The sequence below is a fragment of the Mytilus californianus genome, unplaced genomic scaffold, assembly GCF_021869535.1.
Source record: "Mytilus californianus isolate M0D057914Y unplaced genomic scaffold, xbMytCali1.0.p SCAF_10, whole genome shotgun sequence".
Classification (NCBI taxonomy): domain Eukaryota; kingdom Metazoa; phylum Mollusca; class Bivalvia; order Mytilida; family Mytilidae; genus Mytilus; species Mytilus californianus.
This window is the reverse complement of record NW_026262582.1, coordinates 12,585,142-12,609,770: the sequence shown is the minus strand read 5'-3', so window position 1 is coordinate 12,609,770 and position 24,629 is coordinate 12,585,142. Positions and strand designations below refer to the sequence as shown.

The following is a 24,629-nucleotide window of genomic DNA, read 5'->3' as shown; positions in this document are numbered from 1 at the left end:
GTTTATATCATATTCAAATGACTGCTCAAAATTGATAATAATGAAATTATTCCAAACTTAGAACTTGATGACAACATAAAACTTCTTGTGAATCAGCAGGACTTCGTTTCAGAAAAAGAAATCACACAAATTAAAACCAATGGAATTTTCGCAAGCAAGATAATAATACGATTATTTATGCCATTGTTTCAAGATTAATATTATTGAACGTTTAAATTTAAAAAGGCGAGAAAAGATCTTGTATAAAAATAAGGAGATGTGGTAAGAATGCCAGTGAGACAACAATCCATTAGAGATCAAATGATAATTATCCTAGTATTTTTATGGTAAAATACCATAAGACACATACGACGAACGCATGATATTTCCAACAGAAAAGACATCTGCAGTTCTACCATTAAAAGTATCTAAGGATAGTAAATTACATTACACTCAATATCCCCCTTAAGGGTATAAAATATCTGTTCTATTGCACGTGCAGGTGTAAGGAATTTATTTTTATTTGTAGTATTCAGCACGTGTTTTGTTGTTCTTCCAATTGTCATTTTTCAGTGATAATATCAACAAATTAGAACCTATATCTAGCCATAACATCTAACATATGCCTTAAATTTCTCGGCTATATCACGGTAAAGACAGAAGCAATAAAAACATTTCGACAACCACCGGGAACATCAAGATATACAGTGGGATATGTTAGAATTTTTGACTTGCAAAACCGAATAAAACGGGCAAACAATTAGGGTTGACTGCAAACCAATTTCATTAAACGAACTATCTAATTGAAATCTGAAAAATTAGGTAATTGACATATAAGAAAAGCTTTCACAAGGATGAATACTGTATTACAGTCAACATACAAGAGCATTCACGTCAAGCACGGAAAACTTTTTACGCGATCAACACAACACCAGAGGTAAACACTCGTTAATATAACGGAAAAGAAGTGTTACAGTGTTTAATGCGTGACGCAATATCACTGTGCGTACATGAAAAAGCAAACAAAGAAGCAACTTTTTTTTTCTTTTTTTCATCTCGAAGTATATAACAATTGTTATGTGCGTACAGTAGTTATAGAAATAGCATACGTCTCCAGATTTCGATTTTACACCAAGGAATATGTATCAAATCCAGGAACAGTCATAATAACATGGTTCCTCGAAACAAACAAAAATTAAAACAGAAGACTACTTTAACAATAACAAATGCAGTTCTTTAAAAATTACTACAAGGACTTAATGTTCAAATCTCATTAATCAAAAAAGAATATACAAAACAAGGGAAAAAAAACTAAGAGAATGATTAGCATTGAGGACCATAAACATTCGAAAGGTTTTGTCAAATACACCTAAGATAATTAGTTCCTGGGGTAAAAAATATTCAGGTTTTGGCAATTAGAAATAACAATCCTTAAACTTTTTAAAATTTTATTGTTTTACTATAAACGGAAACGGAAACCAAATGAATAAAGAATAATATTTAAATGTTAACGAACAGACAATTATTATCAAACTAAACCAAGTTTGTAAAACTATTTTGCCCTTGTTTCCTTCATTTAAATTCCATCTTCGTAACTTGTCATGTTTATACGATAGAGTGAACAATGAGACTAAATATACAAGACATCTGTTTATAAAGCTGCTAAACCTGTCGAAACTCCTACATCAGATGTTTGCAAAAGTTAAATAAAAGATTGTGAAATAAATTCAAATTGATTCATGTTCCAGCGAAAATAAAATCAAAGTCAAGAATTGTCGCCTTGCTTACAAAATTTGATCCCAATATAGCCGAAGATAAAAATGTTTCACAAAAATACCGAACCCCAAGGCAAATTCAAAAAAGGAGAAGTCCTTAAAAACTGACAAAATCAAACGCTATCAATCAACGAAACCAGTGAAAAAAAAATTGGGCGAGTTGCTCAAACATTATAGGTAAATTTGGCAATAATTGGGATCCAGCATCCGAAATTGTGTAAACTTGCATCGCAGGAATACAACACAATTGACTAAAAAATTCAAAAAAAAACATACACTTTAATCTAACAAAGACGCCAACAAAAAATGTGTAAATTTGACAATTATGTCAAAAAAAAAGTTTTTGTCGTTGATTGTACATACCATATAAAGAATAAATAAAGTAAATATAAATACAAGGGTAAACAAAATAGAAACAATAAACACTCTTTGTGTCCGAGTCCCACCTCGGGACCCACCTGCACCAGTAATGCCCAAAGTAGAGTAGCTCTTACCAAGCCAAGTCTTAAACTTTCATCTGTATCAGTATTTTTGTAGTTCATATAATCAATGATGACAAAACTTGGTTCACGCCATAAATGATTGGTATTATCATTTGAAATGTGTACTTTTACTTTGCAGGCAATATTTTACTTATAATGAAAGATAAAATGAACATTTCATAATGCGATACATTCAGTATGTAGCTACCACTTGAAACATCTGTATGCGCTACAAAAAGAAAATAAATACAAAGGTATTAAATATAAGTTGAAAATATCATTTTGCAAATAATACCAAAAAAATCATCGGTAAATATAAATACAATAATCCAGCGTGCTAAAGGTAATTTGTTGCATTAAGATGAGATAGTATTTTAGATCGTATTGCATTTTGATGAAATTTGTATTATCATCCTGAATCTTTTATCTTTCTTCTTTAACAAAAAGACTAAACAAGCAAGGCACAAAATCAATTGTAAAACATTTTCTCGTCATTTAAAATATCAAACCTATAGTTCAACAGCGTTATTAGATAAATCTTACTCACATTTACAGTCTATCATTTGTTTTGCATTTATTGTCTCTGAATATCCTGCTGCAGTACATTTTATTTTCAGCTGTTCACCACAAGGTACTGATGAAACTTCTGTCGTCAAAAATAAAATTACCCGATGGAAAAGTCCATGTTTTACCTTTGATTGCACAGACAGATTCTCAGCACCATCATTCTGAAGTTAAGATCAAAGATAAAAGAAAGCATAAATAAGACCTCAACCGGTTCAGACTTTAATGACAAGTAAAAAGAAATCAAAGTCAGACATTGTTGTTTGTTCTATTGTGTTAATGATTTCTTTAGTATGTTTACTTACACAAATTATGTTTTATCCTTTGCTTGTGTATACATTTAATTTGGAATTAGGCTCATTATCATACATCTATTAATGTAATCGTCTGATGACTGAGAGGCGTCAGCCCCGAAAGATAAGAGACGGAGACTTCTGATTTACATAGAAGTAATAAATAAGTATTTGATCTTTCCTCTTGTTCTTAAAAGAGCAATTTGTTTTGATGAAATAGAAAAAGTGTAATTATCTTAAATTTTCCAGACGCAGAAGATGTTTCATAGTTATGGAGTTGGAATAAAATCTTAATTGCGTCTAAATTTCTGTCATCAAATTGATACCTTATCACTTTTTGCTGATAAATGATAACACTTCTATGTAAATATTGATATGTAATATACTCCCAACGATGCAATGGTGACCTATAGTACACTATCCTCCTTATAAATCCCGCTTTATCTCTAGTTCTAGTAAGTAATAAATCATGCTACATGCATTTGGTTAAAAGAATAACTCAGGACATAATGCTGATAATAGCAAATTATAATAAAAAGTTAAAGGGTTGATTTTAACTTTACAATCACAAAATGTACTTTTTTGTTGTGATGTTCATTGTGTCTCATCTTGTGGCGTGTAGATTCCATACATTACAAGGTTTGCTGGAATGTCTTCTCGTCAAAATGACTTTGATGAACATATGCTTCCATTCATAAAACCTTTACTTTTACAAGATTACAGATAGCACAAACTTGTTTACTGCATAAATTGGAGATAATTCAATATGATTTGAAGTGTTGGTGTGAAAAGTCACTATCAGCGACATTTTTTTCTGGCGGAGGACACGATAGTACCAGTATATGTAACGTAATTAAGTATTAAAAGAATTGATTACAAAACAATTAAATAAAAATTATTATATAAGCCTTTATTTGGGATCTAAATGTTATTGTTTGTATAAACTTGTTATTATCAATGAACCAAAATATGTCGTTAAAAGTTGGTATATAATGGGATCGAATGATCTATTCAAATATATGATTCACCTTTCGAACGAGGCAAATAGGCATTGGATACACTTTGTAGAAATTCATAGTTATGTTTAGAGACATTTTTCCCGTCCGTATATTAACGGATCTATCGTCTTTAGTTGGATGATCTGAAATAAAAGAATTATTTCTGTAAGCTATTTTTACCATTACGTTATTTACATATGACTGCATTTTAATTCAGCGGAATAAAACATAAAATTTTGTATGCAGTATAATTTGGTTTCTTTCAAATCATATCTTAAAATTATATAAAAAAAAGTATCAATGATAAATCTGAATTTAGTCATGTTTTGTTTGAATACTTGAAATCGTGGAAGGATGGTGGTTTACAGCATTGTTGCAAATTGTGAAATTCTATAGTATGTGAACAGTGATACAATAAAATGGTACTTTTTTAGGACATAAATTAGCCCCTGACTCAGTTGTTGCTGTATTTTATAAGAAACACCTCCTTTCAACCATGATACTGAAATCCAAAATTTAAATCAATATTAATGCCAGGTGTTTATACGCTATCTGATCACGAATCTTAAAAGAATACCGTACGGCGTTGGTATTGACATTATAATGTAAAGAAACAAGTCAACTTACATTCATATTTTTCATTATAAAGATTTATTTTCTGTTCATAAGATCGAAATCCATATGCACATTTTATATTGATCCCTAGGTCTACTTCAGAAAAGTTATGAATGCACAAATTAAATGTACGTGATAACGATCCACAATTTTCATATTTCGTGTTCCTTGTTGTTTGTTGGTAATAAATCTGCTCGTCATTGTCTATTGTCCATATCCAAAGTGTGTCTGGTTGTAGGTATCTTATACCGCCTACTCTGCATTCTAATTTTATTGTTTCCCCAAAAACGACAGGAGCTTCATTGATAAGATACCATTCAACTGCAAATAAGTAAAAAAACTACAATAAGGATCTGTAATGTAGATAGTAATCAGGTATTTGTATGTTAGATGTACCGTTTATCATTTTTGCTACCTTACCATTTTAATATATTTATAGCTACACTCAATAACAGTGACAAGTTGTTGTCACACTGAATCTTATACATCGTTCTGGTACTGTATGGCACCTCCCTAGATTAGGAAACATTTTTGAAAAATATTCTGATATTAGTAATCTTTCATCAAAAAATTTATAAAAAGGTTGAACAAATCTTTCAAATATGTTTGTTTTATATGATCTTGTTATAAACTGAAACTACGTAGATATTTTCATGTCATTTTCCATCTGTTCTTGGCACTGTAAATATCCATTCGTTTACGTGTGTTTCGTAAAATTTTTATGGTCATTTTTGAAACAAAATAGTGTATGCATCACTAGTTTTCACAGTTCAAAATACCGCTCCTTCTACATAATTATTATAAAAGGATTTCACAACCACAATTGTATCTTGAATGGTATAACAAAACAACTCATCATAAATACAAGATTTTATGTTTTATACGCCAGTCGCACGTTTTCAAAAGACCCATTAGTGACGCTGGAACCAAAAAGGTTTTGAAAAGCCAAAAAAAAAACGAAGTTGAAGAGCACAATGGATCCAAAATTACACAAGCCTTCGTTAAATACAGCTTAGATAATAAGAAAATCCTAAGTATTAAGAAAAAGAAAAAGTTAAAGTTTTGTTAACAGTTAATTTATAAATTTTACCATATCAATGATAATGCATGTCAACACATAACTGCTGACTACTGGGCTAGTGATAGCATCGGGTAGAAAATCTCCATCAACAGTGGCATCGAACCAGTTATTCTAAATAAACTTATCATAGATACCAGGAGTCAAATTTTATACGCCAGACACGCGTTTCGTCTACACAAGACTTATCAGCGACGCTTGATTCAAAAATATTTTAATCTTTGAATAATTCGGAATTTTAACCTAGACAACTATGCATTTATTTATCTATTAAAGACAATGAAAGTTGTTTTATCTGGAATTTAAACATATTTGCGTCGTATGAAAGATACTGGTCCCAGCAAAATAGAAAGTTGCGGCGTCGTGGCTTTTCCTTGTCTTGGTGCCTCTTTTCAACAGCGTTATGCACAATTTGATTAGGCATGTCCTCTTTTTAGTGTCAGTGATATATCTTCATTTTGATTTTCGTTTTTTCCACGACAATTTGTTCACTTGTCAATAATATCAAATGGTTTCCACTATTTTCATTAATCCTTTTGTGTATTATCGAACTCAACATAGATACCAGGATTGAAATATTGTATGCTAGACGCACGTCTCGTCTTTAAAAGACTTATCAGTGACGCTCGAAGAAAGAAGTTAAAAAGGCAAAAAATGTACGAAATTGAAGAGCATTGGGAACCCAAAATTCCGAAAGGTTTTGCCAAATACCGATAACTTAATCTATTCCTGAGGTAGAAAATACTAAGTTTTTTGTAAACAGTTTAATAATTTATAATTATGACTATGTCAATGATAATCCATGTCAACACAGAAGTGCTGACTGATAGGCTGGTGATTTAAGACTTATCAGGATTAATCCAACGTCATAAAAATAAAAATAAAGTGCATTGCATTATAATCAAATGACGATTGCATAATGAAAGTTACAGGTTATAACTGATCCTCTGAATTCAACATCATGAATATTAAGCGTTAAGTGGGGGAGGGGGGGGGGGGGGTAATAACATGCTCTTTTAAAAATAATCATGATCTTTTAAAAATAATCATGATCTTTTCAATTGAAAAACATAACATGATCCTTTCAATCAAAAAAATAACATGCTCTTTCCTTTACAAAAATTACATATCCTTCTTATAAACAGAACAAAATAATACACGTACTCGATATGAGGATTTAAATAGTGTTGGGATCAATTTCTGATGAAATGAACGGTTATGTTTTAGAGTTTTGAATCGAGGATATTTGATAAATATTTTAAATTTGTTTCATCTAATATTCTATAAAACTTTTGATATTATATATTTTCATTCTATTAGAATTTGAATAACTTTGTTACGTTGTATATACTTGAAGTATTCATGTTTGGAATTATTAAATGGGTTCTTTTATTTGCAAATCTCAGTATGATGTAGAAATTACCACGCATTCATTTTCGTTAATATTTTTGTATCTCTGCACAAAAACATTTTTAATGACTTTTCTTCTAATAAAGTCTGAATCGACCTCAGGCAATTTATTATGCTCTTTAGTGTGTCTTGAATAATTTAAATGAACCGCGGGGAAGACCTTCTTGTCCTGAGTATGAATAATTATATATTTAATTTTTGACTTTCACCATATAAAGTGTCGAGTTTAACTGATGAAGGTTATTTCAGAAACAAGTGTTGTGAGCATAGATCGGATCCATATGGTGTTCTTAATCAAAATGGTTTTATAGTGGTTTATATCATTTTTATAATACAATTATTGAGATTTTAATACCAGATATTGCAATTGCATTTATGCACACAAATAGTAACAGTTTAGCATTTGAAATTGATCTTCTTTTAAACAATGTTTATATCATTTAAATAAAACAATGGTAGAAAATACTTGACAAAAAGTTCACTATTTAATCGTTCTTCCATACTGATAATTACCACTCCTAAAACATTGTTCACGTTTCAATTTTAAAACGTTTTATTAATATTTATTGTACACCCTGTACTCTTTAACGATATTTTATTGAATTCTGGTTAGTATAAAAATTAAAAAGTATCAGAAGTATTTTTTCTAACAAGTGATAAAAGTCATTATTGGGATCGTATAGGGAATTTGAAATTGACGAATTTTTGACAACCTCTTTTTGATGATGGCACTTAAAAAACAATCAGTGAATGATACAACGATATTATTGTCAACAGAAGCAAAGCACGTATTATGTTCATAAAAAAAGATAAGAAATTGTGCAACCGTCTTTCCACGAAAAAAGTATTTCAAAAACAAAGGAAAAACGGACTGACCTTAAATGTGCAGCAAGCTTACGTATTTCCAAGGTTGAAATATAAAATAGCAAAATGTGTGTAACATATGGATGTATTCATAATAAGTCCAACATTCTAGTAACCAGATGCAATGTATTAGTAATATATTTCACTAGCACTTTCAGGTTTTTGTTTTATTTGTACGCAACCTCATTGTACTAAAATAATGTGCGCACATTTTGGTGTAATTTTTGCCATAAGTGTATACTTGGTCTGTTTACCGCTTAATTTCGAAATCATTTTCATTCGGGTTTTTTGTAGTATAATTATTTCCAGTAAGCTTTGAAATGTGTTAATACCGTATTTGTGAAGCTTTAATCCTTTGTTCATCTAAACATATTAGGATTTTTGGTATATTGCATTTAGTTGAGGACGAAAAAACGTTTTAAATATTAATTGAAATATTCATGTTAGAATGAATAAAAAGACTTGTGATATAAATGGATATATCACAGCTACATAACAACAAAATATAATAAAAAAACGTTACCTTTAGGTCTTCAACAAAAGTCCACTGTTCATATCATATGTCAAGCTCTAAGTTACATGGTCAATATTATACAAATTTTGCAGACTAATAAAGATTATATTTTTGCACCAAAACCCATATGGACACAATCGCTATCTCTGAACAAGTTCTTTCCTTTTGAGTAGCACATTAACATAAAGTGAATTTCAGCTATATTTAAAAATACTCTACGCTGACCGTTTCAGTCTCGATCAAAAGGGGGAAAAGGTTCAATATGAAATGTATGATAAAGATTTATTATAAAACACATCCAATTCAATGCTATTATTGTTAAAGAAGAATTGCACCGATTAAGCAGAACACAAGGCTATAGAAAAAATATATTTAAACAATGTCATATCAAAAACGGTTGCATGTTCAGAAGTGAAGCTTAACACTTTCATTATGAACTACAAATAATAAAGTAATAGTGACAAGCCTTTCTCTTTAAAACTATGTTTAACCAATGCAAGGATCACATGAACCTCAAAGGGAACTAGCCTGGGTCGTCGATAGGTAAGCTTCTCCTGCTTTGTATGTAGCACCCGCATTGCGACTCCAACCTCAGTTTAGATCATTTTTTCCGAACGATTTGCAAACTGGGTTTCAAAAGAATCACACTGAAAATAAAATCAACACGTACTGAGAAAGACAAATACCCTGTACATTTGTATGTATACCTGATGATATATATGGTAACCCTTTATTACCTCAGTGAAGAAATACCATGCCCGAATGGTGCTGAAATGTCAAAATATATCCCTAGTATGTACAGCTTCCAACCCCTTCTTTCCCAGATTTGACGTACTTCAAAATGAATAATATACTGCAGCTTCCTTTGGGTGAACGCGCCCATAGTATGCCCGTACAAGAGTTATGTTGTGAATTTTCATCTTCGTACTGACATTTTTAGCATAAAGCAGATATTTTCAAGTACCATGAACGGATAAGATGCTAAAGACTTAGAATTTTTAAAACTTTACCTGTTATAACTTCTAATATACACATAACTTTTTCATACCAATGGGTTTTTTTTTCAATGAACAAAACCAATTGTGATCCATCATATTTTTCCGTTATCATGATATTAAACCTTATCATGACTGTATATTCACATTCAGAACTGCAGCCAGCATCACTTTGAATGTTAACATGGATTATATCTTGAAATGTTATGATATTATCCGGAATTACTTGGCCATTTTGCAGAATATGACCTTCAAGCTTTATGTCTGGCAAAGGTTTGGCACTAATAATACTTGATTTTCCTTCATGTTGTCCTGCCTTTAAGTATATTTGATGAATATCTGTCGAATCTTTTAGCTTTATGTTGTTAATTTCAACTGAAAAACTTTTAATCGAACCTGTAAAGAAGTATGACAATCTTTTAAAAGTCTAAGCAACCATAATACTAAACTTAGTCCTCTATGCATGTTTTGTTTTTTACATTCTTATATATAATACATGATGATGATTAAAAACTTTGGCTGCTTATTAACTTTCGGGGTTAAGTGCCGAAGATTGCCGATCGTGACATTGAGAAACAACCAACAAAGAATGATAGAGCACGTGCACAATAAGTTAGATGATAGAGCGATGTTTATATTTTCCATTTGTTCCAATTTGGTAAAACAAAATTGTAAAAACAGTTAAAAAATAAGTTTGTGTATTAACATTTTTCTTTTGGAATCAAATAATACTATCTACCTTCCACGTATGTTTACATTTTCTTCCATCTCGGGTTTTCCCTAGCACTTGCACTGTGCTGTTGTCGTAGTTCTAACGAGAGGTGTTATGGATTTTGGACACTGCATACGGAAAGGCTGTTTTGGAGTAGAGTAATTCAATAGCAGTACATTTCTGAAAATGTTGATGAAATGAAGGATTTTCTTTATATAGAGTCCATGTATACGTGTTTTATACTAAACCGTAGCAATTCGAATATGGATAAAGCAGAATATCAAAAATATCGAACTCTAAGGAAAACCCAAATCGGAAAGTCCCCTATCAAACGGCCAAACCAAATGCTCAAACACATCAAACGAATGGAAAACAACTGTCATATTCCTGACTTGGTACAGGCAATTCTTCATGCAGAAAATGGTGCATCAAACCTGGTTTTATAGCCAGCTAAACCTCTCATGTGTATGACAGTTGCATAAAATTCCACCACACTGACAACAAAACATAGTCGGATTTTTAATTGCGACATGGTAGGAGATATGCTTTTATACAACAATGCTCAAATTTATATCTTTTTTGTTAGGTAACGAAACTTAAGTAAGTTTATTCACTTTTTGAAAAGCTTTTTATAAGAAGTATCTGTTCATGTCATATTGCAACAACTCTATATTCTGATAAAAATGTTTTGTCTCAATGCACAGTCCTTAGAAATAAGAGAACTTTCAATAGCATTGAAAACAAACTTAGTGACGTAAATTATTTTGATATATTTCTGAAATACACATATCAACCACTGTTTGAAAATAATAAAATGCTATATGAAATTCTGTGTATAATCGTTTACTTACTTCAAACAAATGAAGATGAACATTAAAATGATTAACAGGTTTTAGATTTTTTTATGTACTAGCAATTATAAGATTATGAAATGTAATAAACAATTCTCTCTCACTCTGAAATGTCAGTAACGTATAAACACATGCAGCATTGTAATTCATGATTTCATTATTCGTCTAAATTCTAAATGAACTAAATAGAGAAATTTTCAATTTTGAAAGGAACATTTGAGGTTTAACATTTGCGATAATTAAAACTTACTAGTTCCGTCTCCGAATTGAAAACGTTCACAAATTGCAAATAGTAGAAACAGAATGTTTGAATTAATCCCTAGCATGATGAAATCTAAAATGAAATCATGGTGATAATTATAATTGTACATAATATATAATAGAATAATGTATGTTCATTATCATCGATTCAAGGCTCTATTATTATAATTCTTTACTTCTTACTTGTAAATTTGATATTTCAAAGATAAATATCATAAAGGAGAGGAGGAAGATACCAAAGGAATATTCAATTAAGGCAATAGTAATATACCGCTGATCTATAGTCATAAATCGATGTAACTGAAACAAATCCGGGTCACAAACCAACACTGACGGAAACACATCAACTATAAGAGGAAACAAAACGGAACAACAGAAACACCGAACTGCTACAAAAACAAACGACAACATACATAGAAACGTACTATGTGATAACAACTGCCATATTCCTGCATTTAAAAAAGAAAAATGGTGGGTTGAACATGGTTTTATGGGTAGCCAAACCTCCCGCTTACATTGCAATGTTAAAAATACCGCTAAAATGACAACATTACCTGACAGGAATACAGTACAAATAAATGCAAGAACATTCAGGACAGAGAAATACATAGATAAATAATATAATAGTACATTTCGACATGTAAACCACAGAATAACAACGAACACATAAAATTAATTTACGACAGAACACAAATACAGCACAATAGAATAATGAACTGTGCGTTACACGAGTGTGAATGTATCAACGCCACAAAACGTGACGTCAAATGTAAATTTCTAAAAGTAGAATATAAAATTGGGATTAAGTTTGTAATGGTGTTATTTGATGTTTTTTCTAACCATTACAATAATATTAATATAGAACCGTGTTAGTAATGGTGTATTTGTTTGTATTTTATAACCATGTCGGTTTTTCTTCTAAATCAAACTGTGTAAACTATTTCCAAAATATTCAAAATATTTAAACGGGACCTATAGTTGTTAATTTCTGTGTCATTTTGGCCTCTTGTGGAGAGTTGTCCCATTGTCAATCATACCACTTCTTCTTTTTTATAATAAGTCGCAGAAAAACTGATAACGAAATTGCAAAAAACGAAAAATGACAAAAAGAAAAACACCAGTCTACAAAACACAACATAGACAACATAGTTTATGTTTCATATGTTTAACTAGTGCAAAATCAACCATTATTACTCATGCGATTTTATTAATATCATGGCTTTTGATAATGTTTATACTAATCAAGCAAACTATAAATGTTTGCCGTTTGTTTTCTGATGTTTTTGTAGGCATTTTTAGCGGTTACATACCATCTCCTTTTATTTGGAAAATTAGGAAAACACTCTTTTTAAATAAGAAAACCATAGAATGTAATGGTAATAATTTTTTGGCTCTCCTTGTCAATCTCTTTCCAGTAAGTTTTCTCAAATCACCACTGTTCTAGGAATGGGGGGATGGTTTGGCTCCAACAAACTAGTTTAATCCAGCCACATTCTGTATGTGCCTGTCGAAAGTCAGGAGCCTGTAATTCAGTGGTTGTCGTTTGTTGCCGTGTAAGGTATTTGTTTTTCGTTCATTATTTTGTACATAGATTAGGCTGTTATTTTTTTCTCGTTTGAAATGTTTTAAAAAAAAATTTTCGGGGCCTTTTATAGCTGACTATGCGGTATGGGCTTTGCTCATTGTTGAAGACCGTACGCTGACCTATTGTTGTTAATTTCTGTGTCATTTAGTCTCTTGGGGAAAGTTGTCTCATTGGCAATAATACAACATCTTCTTATTTTTAAATACACGAAATCATTTTCGAATCATTTAAAATCATGTTGTTTTATACATATATCTCATTTGGTGTATTCAAACATCATTATTCTTACCAGTCTAAGTACAGTTTTTTCATCAAATATATTCACTGACCATTCACTAAGGAAGCATCAGATCAAACGGTATAAAATATGGCATAAGTCTCCGACAAAGCTGCACGGAGAGTTTATATCAAACAATTTGAAAAAAATGCAATAATCCAATATCTCCTTATCTGATTGATCGATCATAACATTCAAATTTTTTAAATACATAAAATACTCGTTCCAAAGCGAAACTTAGTAAACAATATCCATTGTTTAATTCACTTAAAGAATTCAATTGTTCTCTTCTAATTACTGTATTATAAATATATAACACGACAATTATTTAATGACAAAAGAATGTTATGAAGTTCATATTCATATTCATTTAGCATAAATATTTCAAATAATGTGTATATAAATATATATGATTAATCATTTAACACGTGATTTTAACATTCTTCATCAGAATTCAATATTCCATGTCCAATCTTCAACATTCATTTTCTGATTAAAGAAAGCATTCTATTTTGACATTGAATATTCAGTATCCAATTTTCATTTGTTTTATTCCGGATACCATATTCAAAGTTAAACTTAAGATTTAGCATTCATATTGAATTCCGTCTAGGAAGATATCAAAGGAACAATGTAAACTTTTATTTTGGATTGCAAACTGCATTTCAAAAATCAATTTTGAACTACACAATTCTGTTGTTATAATTCAAGGATTAGTTTCAATATTCGAAATGTTATCTATATAATTTTCAATTCATAACATTCATCGATTTTCCTTTTTTTCATTTGCAAATTAATTATAAACAGGAACAATCCATTTTCAACAATTTACTAAAATTTAGATATTCAATTTATAACATCCATAATTCGACTTCAACATTAAGTGTTCAATATATGAAATTCGATTTCAACTTAATATTTGATTTTTGATTTCAATATAAGTTGATCAACATTAAAAATTCAATTTAAAGCTACTTCAAGCCTCTTAAAGCGACGACAGTCATTGGTGCAGGTTTTGTTATTCAAAATCTGTGTGAATTATTATTTATCTTTAAATTTTGAAACTAAGAAGTCGATGACTTTTTATGAAATTCAAATATTCCTATTTGAAAATTTAGTATTCGAAAGCATATATCCGCATTCATGTCTTTATTTTGATAAATTTGTTTTCAGTTGTTGAAGAGTATTGGGACTTTGATTGCCAAAACATATGTCTTGCTTTAACTTAAACATTTTTGAAAAATTCTCCGATGAGAAATCAACAAATTATAAAGATCAAGAAGTTTCGACTTTATCAGACATGTTATGACCTTACAGGTATTTTGGTATTTTTATGTCCCTTTTGGTCATATGACGTTTAACGTTTCTACGTATTTACACATCTTCCCTGACTTTCAAAGGTGTAGATTATAGCATTCCTGATAAAGGGAAATCCAGAAAATCGCGTCGGACGCACTTACTTATAAAGTATTATTTACGTTTTCAAAATTATCTTTTTATTATTATTCAATCAATATCATATATATCATTGTAGTCTGTCCTGTCTCTTTTAAATTGTTATTGTTTTTAAATTAGTCTTTAAAGAGCTTTGTGACCAAAATCGCCAATCTATTGAACAATCCCGCATATGGCATTCGGTAGCTCATGAATACTTTACCGAAATATAATATTTGTACACAATGTAAAGTTTTGATTAAAATGACATTAGCTGCCAAAATCATGCCCAACGGACTGACTCACATTTGATTTATAACATACATAAATGGTTATAGGAATTCCAAATTTCTTTATAATGAAATCAATTAACTATGCATTCAATCCTAAATTTATCAATGCTTTGGGAGTGGACGATATCTAATAAACTATCAAGCTGACCTCCGAGAACAGCCGATTTGCCAGTGTCCCTGATATAAATATGAATAGATATATAAATAAATGAATATAAATAGCACTTGGAATAGTAAAATGACGATCGTTGCGTTTGATTATATATAATTAATAAAATAAAAATGTAAATTTACCGTTTTGTCAGTAACCTGTACATGCTGTATAAGAATGATTTTTAAGAGTTTAATCAGTCGACGGAGTAGGTCTTGGATCCTTAATTAGTTAACACTTTCCAGGTGACATTTTTTTCAATGACTTAGCATTATGATCACATGAGGAATCATCTTCCAGGTCAATAATGTATCAAAGAAGTTCTCTGGTTTATTTTAATATCATTGAACCAAGCTGTCTGCTGATAATAAATCCGTTTTTGATTTTCGATTCTTGTTAATGTTCGAAAAAAAACACAAATAAATTCATATTTATTTTTTTTTAAATTAAATTATCGAAATCATATCTTATACCACTTTTGAAAAATCTACCTTTTTCATTTTGATAATTTACTTTAAGTTTTTAAAGAGTTGTTAAAGAGTTATATAATTTAATTGCCAAAACATATTTCTTGTGATAGCTCTGCTTTCACCTGAAACGTTTGACAATGTCAAATTATTAAAAAAAAGTTCTTTCCTATGTTCAACGCTTACTCAAGTATGCCTTCATCAATCCATCCCTATGAAATTCCTTTCGGACCATTTTAAGATCATTCATTTCAGTGTAATTGGATTTTTCTCATTATAAGCTTAGTAATGTTGCAATATTTTAGAATATCAGGTATGCTTTCTCGAATTCTTATGAAAGTTGATACAATATTTCGTCAAATCATTTTACAAAATCCACTAAAACTGATTTTTGGATGGGTGAAGAAGTTGTTTATAAACATTCAATATTTTAATTTTCGGTTTTTACATTCTATTTTTGAATTCTATTTTAAACATTCACGTTCAAATTTCAACATTTGGCAAAGCCTACTCTATGAATGTACACGTATAACAACAGCTTTTTGTCACATAGGCTGCTGTTGAGTATCAATAAAATCGCGTCGGACGCACTTACTTATAAAGTATTATTTACTTTTTCAAAATTATCTTTTTATTATTATTCAATCAATATCATATATATCATTGTCGTCTGTCCTGCCATTCGTCCATCTTTTAAATTTTTATTGTATTTAAATAAGACAAAAACCAGTCTACAAAACACAACATAGACAAAATAGTTTGTTTCATTTTTTTAACTAATGCAAAATCAAACACTATCACTGATGATGTTTGTATTTTATATCATTGCTTATCTTAATGATTATCCTAATCAAGCAAGATATATTTGTCCATCTTTTGTTTTCTGATGTCTCCATACACGTTCTTAGCGTATACTTACCATCTCCTTTTATTTTGAAAATAAGGAAAATACCTTTTTTTATATAAGAAAACATTACATTGGTATGGTAAGAATTTCTCTGCTCTCCTGGTGAATCTCTTTCAAGCAATGTTGCACAAAGAAGCAATATGCGAAATCATTTTCGGTGTCTTAAAAAGTCGTGTTGTTTTATATATAAAATGCATTTAGTGTGTTCACACAACATTATTCTTACCAGTCTAAGTACAGTTTTTTTCATCAAACATTTTCACTGACCATTCACTAAGGAGGTATCAGATCAAACGGTATAAAAATATGCCAACAGTGTCATAAGTCACCGACAAAGCTGCACGGAGAGTTTATATCAAACAATTTGAAAAAAATGCAATAATCCAATATCTCCTTATCTGATTGATCGATCATAACATTCAAATTTTTTGAATACATAAAATACTCGTTCCAAAGCGAAATTTAGTAAACAATGTCCATTGTTTAATTCACTTAAAGAATTCAATTGTTCTCTTCTAATTACTGTATTATAAATATATAACACGACAATTATTTAATGACAAAAGAATGTTATGAAGTTCATATTCATATTCATTTAGCATAAATATTTCAAATAATGTGTATATAAATATATATGATTAATCATTTAACACGTGATTTTAACATTCTTCATCAGAATTCAATATTCCATGTCCAATCTTCAACATTCATTTTCTGATTAAAGAAAGCATTCTATTTTGACATTGAATATTCAGTATCCAATATTCATTTGTTTTATTCCGGATACCATATTCAAAGTTAAACTTAAGATTTAGCATTCATATTGAATTCCGTCTAGGAAGATATCAAAGGAACAATATAAACTTTTATTTTGGATTGCAAACTCCATTTCAAAAATCAATTTTGAACTACAAAATTCTTTTGTTATAATTCAAGGATTAGTTTCAATATTAGATATGTTATCTATATAATTTTCAATTCATAACATTCATCGATTTTCCTTTTTTTCATTTGCAAATTAATTATAAACAGGAACAATCCATTTTCAACAATTTACTAATATTTAGATATTCAATTTATAACATCCATAATTCGACTTCAACATTAAGTGTTCAATATATGAAATTCGATTTCAACTTAATATTTGATTTTCGATTTCAATATTAGATGATCAACATTAAAAATTCAATTTAAAGCTACTTCAAGCCTCTTAAAGCGACGACAGTCATTGGTGCAGGTTTTGTTATTCAAAATCTGTGTGAATTATTATTTATCTTTAAATTTTGAAACTAAGAAGTCGATGACTTTTTATGAAATTCAAATATTCCTATTTGAAAATTTAGTATTCGAAAGCATATATCCGCATTCATGTCTTTATTTTGATAAATTTGTTTTCAGTTGTTGAAGAGTATTGGGACTTTGATTGCCAAAACATATGTCTTGCTTTAACTTAAACATTTTTGAAAAATTCTCCGATGAGAAATCAACAAATTATAAAGATCAAGAAGTTTCGACTTTATCAGACATGTTATGACCTTACAGGTATTTTGGTATTTTTATGTCCCTTTTGGTCATATGACGTTTAACGTTTCTACGTATTTACACATCTTCCCTGACTTTCAAAGGTGTAGATTATAGCATTCCTGATAAAGGGAAATCCAGAAAATCGCGTCGGACGCACTTACTTATAAAGTATTATTTACGTTTTCAAAATTATCTTTTTATTATTATTCAATCAATATCATATATATCATTGTAGTCTGTCCTGTCATTCGTCTCTTTTAAATTGTTATTGTTTTTAAATTAGTCTTTAAAGAGCTTTGTGACCAAAATCGCCAATCTATTGAACAATCCCGCATATGGCATTCGGTAGCTCATGAATACTTTACCGAAATATGATATTTGTACACAATGTAAAGTTTTGATTAAAATGACATTAGCTGCCAAAATCATGCCCAACGGACTGACTCACATTTGATTTATAACATACGTAAATGGTTATAGGAATTCCAAATTTCTTTATAATGAAATCAATTAACTATGCATTCAATCCTAAAATTATCAATGTTTTGGGAGTGGACGATATCTAATAAACTATCAAGCTGACCTCCGAGAACAGCCGATTTGCCAGTGTCCCTGATATAAATATGAATAGATATATAAATAAATGAATATAAATAGCACTTGGAATAGTAAAATGACGATCGTTGCGTTTGATTATATATAATTAATAAAATAAAAATGTAAATTTACCGTTTTGTCAGTAACCTGTACATGCTGTATAAGAATGATTTTTAAGAGTTTAATCAGTCGACGGAGTAGGTCTTGGATCCTTAATTAGTTAACACTTTCCAGGTGACATTTTTTTCAATGACTTAACATTATGATCACATGAGGAATCATCTTCCAGGTCAATAATGTATCAAAGAAGTTCTCTGGTTTATTTTAATATCATTGAACCAAGCTGTCTGCTGATAATAAATCCGTTTTTGATTTTCGATTCTTGTTAATGTTCGAAAAAAAAACACAAATAAATTCATACTTATTTTTTTTTAAATTAAATTATCGAAATCATATCTTATACCACTTTTGAAAAATCTACCTTTTTCATTTTGATAATTTTCCTTCTAAGTTTTTTAAGAGTTGTTAAAGAGTTATATAATTTAATTGCCAAAACATATTTCTTGTGATAACTCTGCTTTCACCTGAATCGTTTGACAATGTCACATTAATAAAAAAAAAAGTTCTTTCCTATGTTCAACGCTTACTCAAGTATGCCTTCATCAATCCATCCCTATGAAATTCCTTTCGGACGATTTTAAGATCATTCATCTCAGTGTAATTGGATTTTTCTCATTATAAGCTTAGTAATTTTGCAATATTTTAAATTATCAGGTATGCTTTCTCGAATTCTTATGAAAGTTGATACAATATTTCGTCAAATCATTTTACAAAATCCACTAAAACTGATTTTTGGATGGGTGAAGAAGTTGTTTATAAACATTCAATATTTCAATTTTCGGTTTTTACATTCTATTTTTGAATTCTATTTTAAACATTCACATTCAAATTTCAACATTTGGCAAAGCCTACTCTATAAATGTACACGTATAATAACAGCTTTTTGTCACATAGGCTGCTGTTGAGTATCAATAAACCTGAAGATCATAGACGGCATTTTCTGAAAATTATATATATTAACAGAGGGCATTATTTTATTAAATAATCTAAAATATTTCAAAACTCTATCATCAAAACGTGATACCTCCTTATGTTAATAACATAGAACAAACTTATATTTCGTAAACATACAAAAACCAGGAGAAGTTAATTTTTGATTACATTACACCGGACGTCCGTATAGAAAATATTGGGTTTTTTCAACTTGAGACTGTGAATCATAGAATATGATCCCTATGACCATGCCATTACGGGGGACCTCACCATCGTTCGAGGCCGAGAGGTTATTAACTTTTTGCAAAAAGGACCAAAATAATGTTCTCCGTCTCAAATAGATTGGAAAAAGTACCGTCAGGTCATTATAAACCTCTTTCATGTTCGTTTTTATTCTGTGGTTAGCATGTTAGCATGTCGAAATGTACTGTTGTATTGTTTATTTGTGTATTTCTCTGTCCTGAATGTTCTTGCATTTATTTGTACTGTATTCCTGTCATGTAATGTTGTCATTTTAGTGTTACATTTAACATTGCAATAAAAGCGCGAGGTTTGGCAAGCCACAAAACCCTGTTCAACCCACCATTTTTTTCTTAAAATGTCCTGTACCAAGTCAGGAAAATGGCAGTTGTGATCTAACAGTTCGTTTCTGTGTGTGTTGCATTGTCGTTTGTTTTTTGTTCACTTCAGTTTTTCTGTTGTTTTGTTGTTTTCCTCTTATAGTTGATGTGTTTCCCTCGGTTTAAGTTTGTAACCCGGATTTGTTTTCTCTCAATCGATTTATGTATTTAGAACAGCAAATAAGATAACACATCTCCCGATTCTTAATTAAATAGATGTATGAATATTGTGGATATTCGAATATTATATTTTGAAAAAAATTTAGAAATAAATTAAACGGTACATAAGACGCCTAACAGTCTACCAGCTAATGTTTCGACTCAGTGGTAGTAATAACATTACTTGTACCATTTATTCTGCAACGGCATTTAAACTAGAAAACCAATGCACTGATGTATTCTTGAACAATAACTTAAACAACGAAAAACAAATATGACACACACCAACAACAACAACAACCTCTGAAAAAATTGATCCTGACTTTGGATATACACATAATTATATACCTATATGCAGTTTTTCCTTGCAAAATGAAATGTCATTCATTTGAGAAACAAACAAGACGATACCAAGTTACAATGAAAAAAGCTTCAAGGTATGAAATAATGCGCTGTGTCAGGTCATTATTTACACATATTATAATGCAAACTATAGTTTGTTAAATCATCATTTGATAGTAATCGTGTGTTGTTTGCCAATTGATGGTTATCTTTACATTTTTCCACCTTAAATAATCATTAACGATTTTAGCAGAAACAAAGAAACAATCCTTAACTCCTTTTATTAGATTGAAATACTAATACCAGAAAACATCTGTAATGCACAATTATGTAAGATAATATGATATGCTCTCAATTTTTGTTTTGTATAGCCAGGTAAAACATGCAAAAGAGAAAAAACAATTATAAATTTTTGAAATTACAATTTGCTATTTCGTGCGAGGTACAAATGTCATAAAACTAGGGAGAAAAACGTAACCATAAATTAATATGATAACTTACTTACCAAGTATTTTCCATATACCGAAACAATTGTTTTATTTCTTGCTTCATGCAATTACAGTAAAATTTTGATTTAACTGAACAGGGATAAACAACCGTTATATGTACATATAATTCAGTCATTGGGCGTTGTTATATTCATTTGAACTTTGGTGGATAGTTGTCTCAACTGCAATCATGCATACCACATCTTCTTTTTTCTATATTAACTCAAAAGAACAACGCGCTGCACAAAAAAAACTACTAACAAAAAATCTTAAATACATAGTCATTAAGGATTGCATATTTTGGTATTAATATTGATTCACTCATAGGGTCTTTGCATCGGAAATAAACACATTTATTCTAAAACCAGTTGTTGGCATGATACGGGGTATGTTCTTCTCATATATTTTATGATGGTATAATACTAAACCACTAACGGGAGGGATTGTACTTGATTTTCGTATGATGAAGACATAATCTTTCAATCATTTTAATTGAAGTCTGGAGCTGGCATGTCAGTAACTGCTAGTAGTCCTTTTTAATTTATGTATCATTGTCATTTTGTTTAGTTTCTTTTGTTACCTATTCTGACATCGGACTCGGACTTCTTTTAAACTGAGTTTTACTGTGCGTATTGATGTGTGTTTCTTTATTCTACATTGGCTAGAGGTATAGGGGGGGTGGGGGTTGAGATCTCACAAAACATGTTTAAGCCCGCCGCATTTTTGCGCCTGTCCCAAGTCAGGAGCCTCTGGCCTTTGTTAGTGTTTTATGTTTTTAAATTTTAGTTCATTTATATGTTTTGGAGTTGAGTATGACGTCCATTTCCATGAACTAGTACACATTTTAATTAGGGTCCAGCTGAGGACCACCTCCGGGTGCGGGATTTTCTCGCTGCGTTGAAGACCCATTTGATGGCCTTCGGCTGTTATCTGCGCTTTGGCCAGGTTGTTGTCTCTTTGACATATTCCCATTTCCATTCTCAATTTTACAAAATACAAAAACCGATCTAGATGTACCCGCAGTAACTGAAATGTAATTAAAAGCGGACATCCACGGAATAAGGGTAAAGAAGTCAAAGACAGATTCTGAAAGCTTGAACTTGTGCAATGCTTCAATAAAAGTATCCACGTGGTGTAGGGCCATTCGTGTTCATAAATGCAACTTTATATCAATACAAAATCAGTTAGTAGTTATGTTTTAACTAATTAAAAACAAACTATTTGATAGTACCGATATTGACATTATTAAAAGGTCTTACTACATCATTATGTCGATATTTGATTAAGAATAAGTTTGTTCAAATAATTACTTAATTTTAACTGTCAACATTGTCAAGCCAAACGAACTAGGTATGACATTATTTGCTATGCAGCCACATTTGAATGTATTTTAATTTACGAAACAGAATTAGAATTTTGTCTACATCTACATGTATGGGATTCTTCACCATGTGGTCTTAGCGTCCAAGGCGTAGTATCTTAAAGATATTCCATGGCGTCTGTTAGACCATGTCAATTAATTATTCTACTCACTGTCGTGTGTGTTTTGTAAGAAATGATTGCATCTGATCATAGAATAGTCTCATTTAATGAAAACTCATCAATGATATGAGGCTTAAATTTTTTTACACAACATGTGCGTTTTTTCTACAAAAGACTCCTCAGTGATCATCAGTGACACTCGAATCAAAAAAGTAAAAGGCCAAAAAAAGTACAACGTTAAAGAGCATTGAGGGCCAAATATTCCGAAAGGTTGTGCCAAATACAGCTACCGCAATCTTTCCCTGGGGTAGAAAATCCTACGTATTTTGAAAAATTTAAAGTGTTGTAAACAGTTCATTTATTGATATGATAATATCAATGATAGCTTATGCCTGTACCAAGTCAGGAATATGGCAATTGTCATCCATTCGTTTGATGTGTTTGAGCTTTGGTTTTGCCATTTGATTAGAGATTTTCCGTTTTGAATTTTCCTCGGAGTTCGGTATTTTTCTTATTTTACTTAATATGTCAACACAGAAGTGCTTACTACTGAGCTGGTGATACTTTGATGAGGAAACCTCCACAACAGTGATATCAACCCAGTATTTTTAAAGAAAAGTCATCAAAGATAAGAGTTATTGCATACACACGTCTCAAAAGATAGTAAAGATAACCGAAGGTGCATTTAAAAACTATATGTCGAATAAAAACACCAAAGGGAAACACGATAGTACCTAACACTGCCAAAAAAAACAAACATTTATATTGTTTCATAGATCAAACTTATTCGTTCAGTGTATATTTACTTGTTTGTGAATATGTCTTTTAGATGGAGTAAAGCCATTTCAATTGATATTTTATTGTGTGTCTTTTTAAGTTGTAATGTTACACCACTGTTGCAAGTTAGGGTGAAGGTTGGCGCCTGTTAAAACGTTTGAACCCGCTGCAATTTTATGCACCTGTCCGGTCAGGAGCCTGTTGTTCAGTGGTTGTCGTTTGTTGGTGTGGTTCATACGTGTTTCTAATTTCTCGTTTTTATATAAATTAGACCGTTGGTTTTCCTGTTTGAATTGTTTTACACTAGTCATTTTGGGGCTCTTTATAGCTTGCTGTTCGATGTGAGCCAAGGCTCCGTGTTGAAGACCGTACTTTGACCTACATCTGTTTACTTTTTACACATTGTGACTTGGATGGATAGTTGCCTCATTGGCCCTCATACCACATCTTATTATTTATATTGAGCAATTAAAAACTGTGGTTGAATACAGATGTTCTGGAAATGTACAACAAAACTGACGTGACAGGCTACATAACGTCATTTGAAATTTGTCACAGCGCAGTAAACATGGCGTTCTCTTGCACAAAGTATTGAAAACGAATAATTATTGAATGCGTTTCGGTATTTCTGCTTATAACATGCCTCAAACAATGCAGAATTTAATGGTAACATACCGGTAAGTCAAATTTCTTTATTTTTACAAAGCATAGTTTTATCGGATGAATAATTTGCCTAAAAGTCACATTTATCTTGTCGTTATACGCTCAGCGTTCATTCTGGTGACGATTTCTTTCATTTTATGAATGCACTGTGTTAGTGTTGCAGTGTATTTTTTACTATAATATCTTTATATCTATTTACTTTTCCTTTTATTGGGTTTTTTTCAAGTCATGTTATTCATTTTTCTACCCGGACCGTTGAAACGATGAAGGCACTTCGGTAACTCGTAATTTCTTCGCTTATTTTGATTTTAGCTTCTCTCATGCAAATGCGGTATTTTTTTGGTCACCATTTATGAGAAAAAGAAGACACCAGCATACTTAACATTCAAGCCTATAATTACTTAAAATAGATCGGGATA

The 24,629-nt window shown here is 30.6% G+C and overlaps 1 protein-coding gene across 2 annotated transcripts; it reads right to left on the bottom strand.

Annotated features, from left to right (window-relative positions):
• Nucleotides 1–1,410: 1,410 nt before the first annotated feature.
• Nucleotides 1,411–16,860, bottom strand: LOC127717634 (uncharacterized). 2 transcript variants are annotated; one of them, XM_052223359.1, is made up of 7 exons: nt 16,732–16,860; nt 11,381–11,464; nt 9,583–9,963; nt 4,719–5,027; nt 4,122–4,234; nt 2,784–2,964; nt 1,411–2,465 (listed from the first exon to the last, which is right to left on the bottom strand). In XM_052223359.1, exons 2-7 carry the CDS (start codon nt 11,454–11,456, stop codon nt 2,365–2,367), a joined length of 1,161 nt encoding a protein of 386 aa, XP_052079319.1. In that variant the 5' UTR covers nt 11,457–11,464; nt 16,732–16,860; the 3' UTR covers nt 1,411–2,364. The 2 variants fall into 2 exon arrangements, with proteins under 2 accessions (XP_052079319.1, XP_052079320.1); XM_052223360.1 differs by lacking the exon at nt 16,732–16,860 and adding an exon at nt 13,266–13,378.
• Between the last annotated feature and the right edge of the window lie 7,769 nt (nt 16,861–24,629).